Source organism: Olea europaea, unplaced genomic scaffold (assembly GCF_002742605.1).
Source record: "Olea europaea var. sylvestris unplaced genomic scaffold, O_europaea_v1 scaffold21499, whole genome shotgun sequence".
In the NCBI taxonomy this organism is placed as follows: Eukaryota; Viridiplantae; Streptophyta; class Magnoliopsida; order Lamiales; family Oleaceae; genus Olea; species Olea europaea.
In genome coordinates, this window is record NW_019239478.1 from 1 (window position 1) to 1,835 (window position 1,835).

General features: G+C 37.6%; 1 protein-coding gene across 1 annotated transcript; it reads right to left on the reverse strand.

The window, feature by feature from the left end:
• Window positions 1-193: 193 nt before the first annotated feature.
• Window positions 194-1,696, reverse strand: LOC111380476 (1-aminocyclopropane-1-carboxylate oxidase 5-like). Its single transcript, XM_023004057.1, has 3 exons — window positions 1,542-1,696; window positions 1,131-1,363; window positions 194-1,024 (listed from the first exon to the last, which is right to left on the reverse strand). Exon 3 carries the CDS (start codon window positions 1,015-1,017, stop codon window positions 421-423), a length of 597 nt encoding a protein of 198 aa, XP_022859825.1. The 5' UTR covers window positions 1,018-1,024; window positions 1,131-1,363; window positions 1,542-1,696; the 3' UTR covers window positions 194-420.
• Window positions 1,697-1,835: the final 139 nt, after the last annotated feature.

Below are 1,835 nucleotides of genomic sequence, written 5' to 3' on the forward strand. Positions count from 1 at the left end.
TATTCATTGCTGGCTCTTCTTTATGCTTTCTCATTGTTCTTAGCTAATATAGATTTCTCGGCCTCAAAGTTCATGCATTGTACTGTAAATTTGTTGCAAGCTTTTCATTTATTGCTGTATTAAATTTGTATGTAATATGTATATTTGTACTGTAATTCGAAATTAATTACTCTTAGATACAAGCTCGGTGAAATATTAGTCAATAATCATAAGTAATTTGCGTAGACCGCTTACCTTGACACCACAACTTTAGAATTTAAATTGCACATAAAAAACAGATGCTGAGAAATAACATGCCAACATAGCATTTTGCTAAAAAAGGCACAACTTCCATACCCTTACACCACCTACCCATCCCACCCCAACACATAAACAGTGGAAAGGAAACAAAAATGGAAACTATATAATTACTTATCTTCCTTACTTAGCTTTCACAGCTTGGAATCTTGGTTCTTTTGGAAGAAACTTTTGTTCAGTGTAAACCGCCATGTAATCCGCAAACACAAACTTGGGGTAAATTGAATCCACCACCTGCTTGTCAGTTTTCTCAACAAGTTCTTGAGCTGGTTCTATGGTAGCCTTGAGTGATGGATTATAGAATGAAGCAATTGATCTCCTATTCCCATCAGCGGAGGCAAAAACCCGGTGCCAAACACTCTTGTATCTACCATTACTGAGGACTTCTATCTGATCCCCAGTGTTTATCACTATAGAATTTTTCATAGGCTGGACGTCAATCCATACCCAATCTTTCAGAATTTGAAGCCCTTTAACCTCATCATCTTGAAATAGTAAGATGATGCCACCGGCGTCAGTGTGTGCCCGGAGGCCAGTCAGCTTTTCGGGGTGAGGACATGGCGGATAATGGCTCACCTTAGTGCCGAAAAAGGCGGTTTCATTTTCTCCTGCTCCTTCAAAGGCTTTCTTGATGTACCCTTTTGGTAATCCCAAGTTTTCATCCATTACTTCCATAACTTTAACTGCCAGTTTTTTCAGTTCAGCTCGGTATTCCTTCATCGTTTCCCTGGCAATATGCATAACGTGTTATATCACGAACTACAATGATAATCTAAACCTTGCATTCAGAAAATTTGGGGTCGATCATATAAAATGAAAGGTATGATGCTTACTTGAATCCAGGAGTCTTTGTTGGCCATTCATTTTCATTGTCATCTGAGAGAAGGAAAACATCCTCCCAATCCAACTTTTCCAATTTGTCCTCACTTTTCTTTTCCACCAATTCATTTAGAAGCTTTACAGGCTTTGAATTCTTGAAATTCTCCTCTCTTTCCAATTTGTAGCATTCAGATGCCACCTTCTTCACCCTCTCCAGGAGCTCCTCGGGGATTCCATGGTTCACTAACTGCAAATTAATGTCACATAAGAATCACAATCTCAGATTTCAAGATGCAAAAAAATGTGTTCTAAGAAAAAAACATGCTTTCTATTACATTTGTTATGAGCATAACTTATAGCTATCATCTGACGGCTTTTAGCCCTCACAGAAGGCTCGATCTGTTGGAGTGGTAATTAATAATTACCTGAAAGAATCCCTACTCTTCACAGCAGTGAGCTATCTGAGCCAAAGTTTTCTCCCTGTCCTCGCCATCGAGCTTTGAAAAATCAATCACCGGAATAGCCATTAATGGAAATTAAATGTAAAACAAAGTACAAAAACTGTATCTTTTTTTCTGTACTGTTGGCACTGATGTGATGCTGAAGAGGTTTCCTGTAGACTATTTATAGTGCGACAATTTCTTGATTTCCCATCATCCCCAATGTCAACTCTATACTTTTTTATGCTTTTTTTTTTTTTTTTTTTTAATAAAATTTAA

Bases quoted from the DNA above. Each gene is read 5' to 3' on its own strand.
- LOC111380476 (XM_023004057.1), bottom strand. From the start codon at position 1,017: ATGAAGGAATACCGAGCTGAACTGAAAAAACTGGCAGTTAAAGTTATG.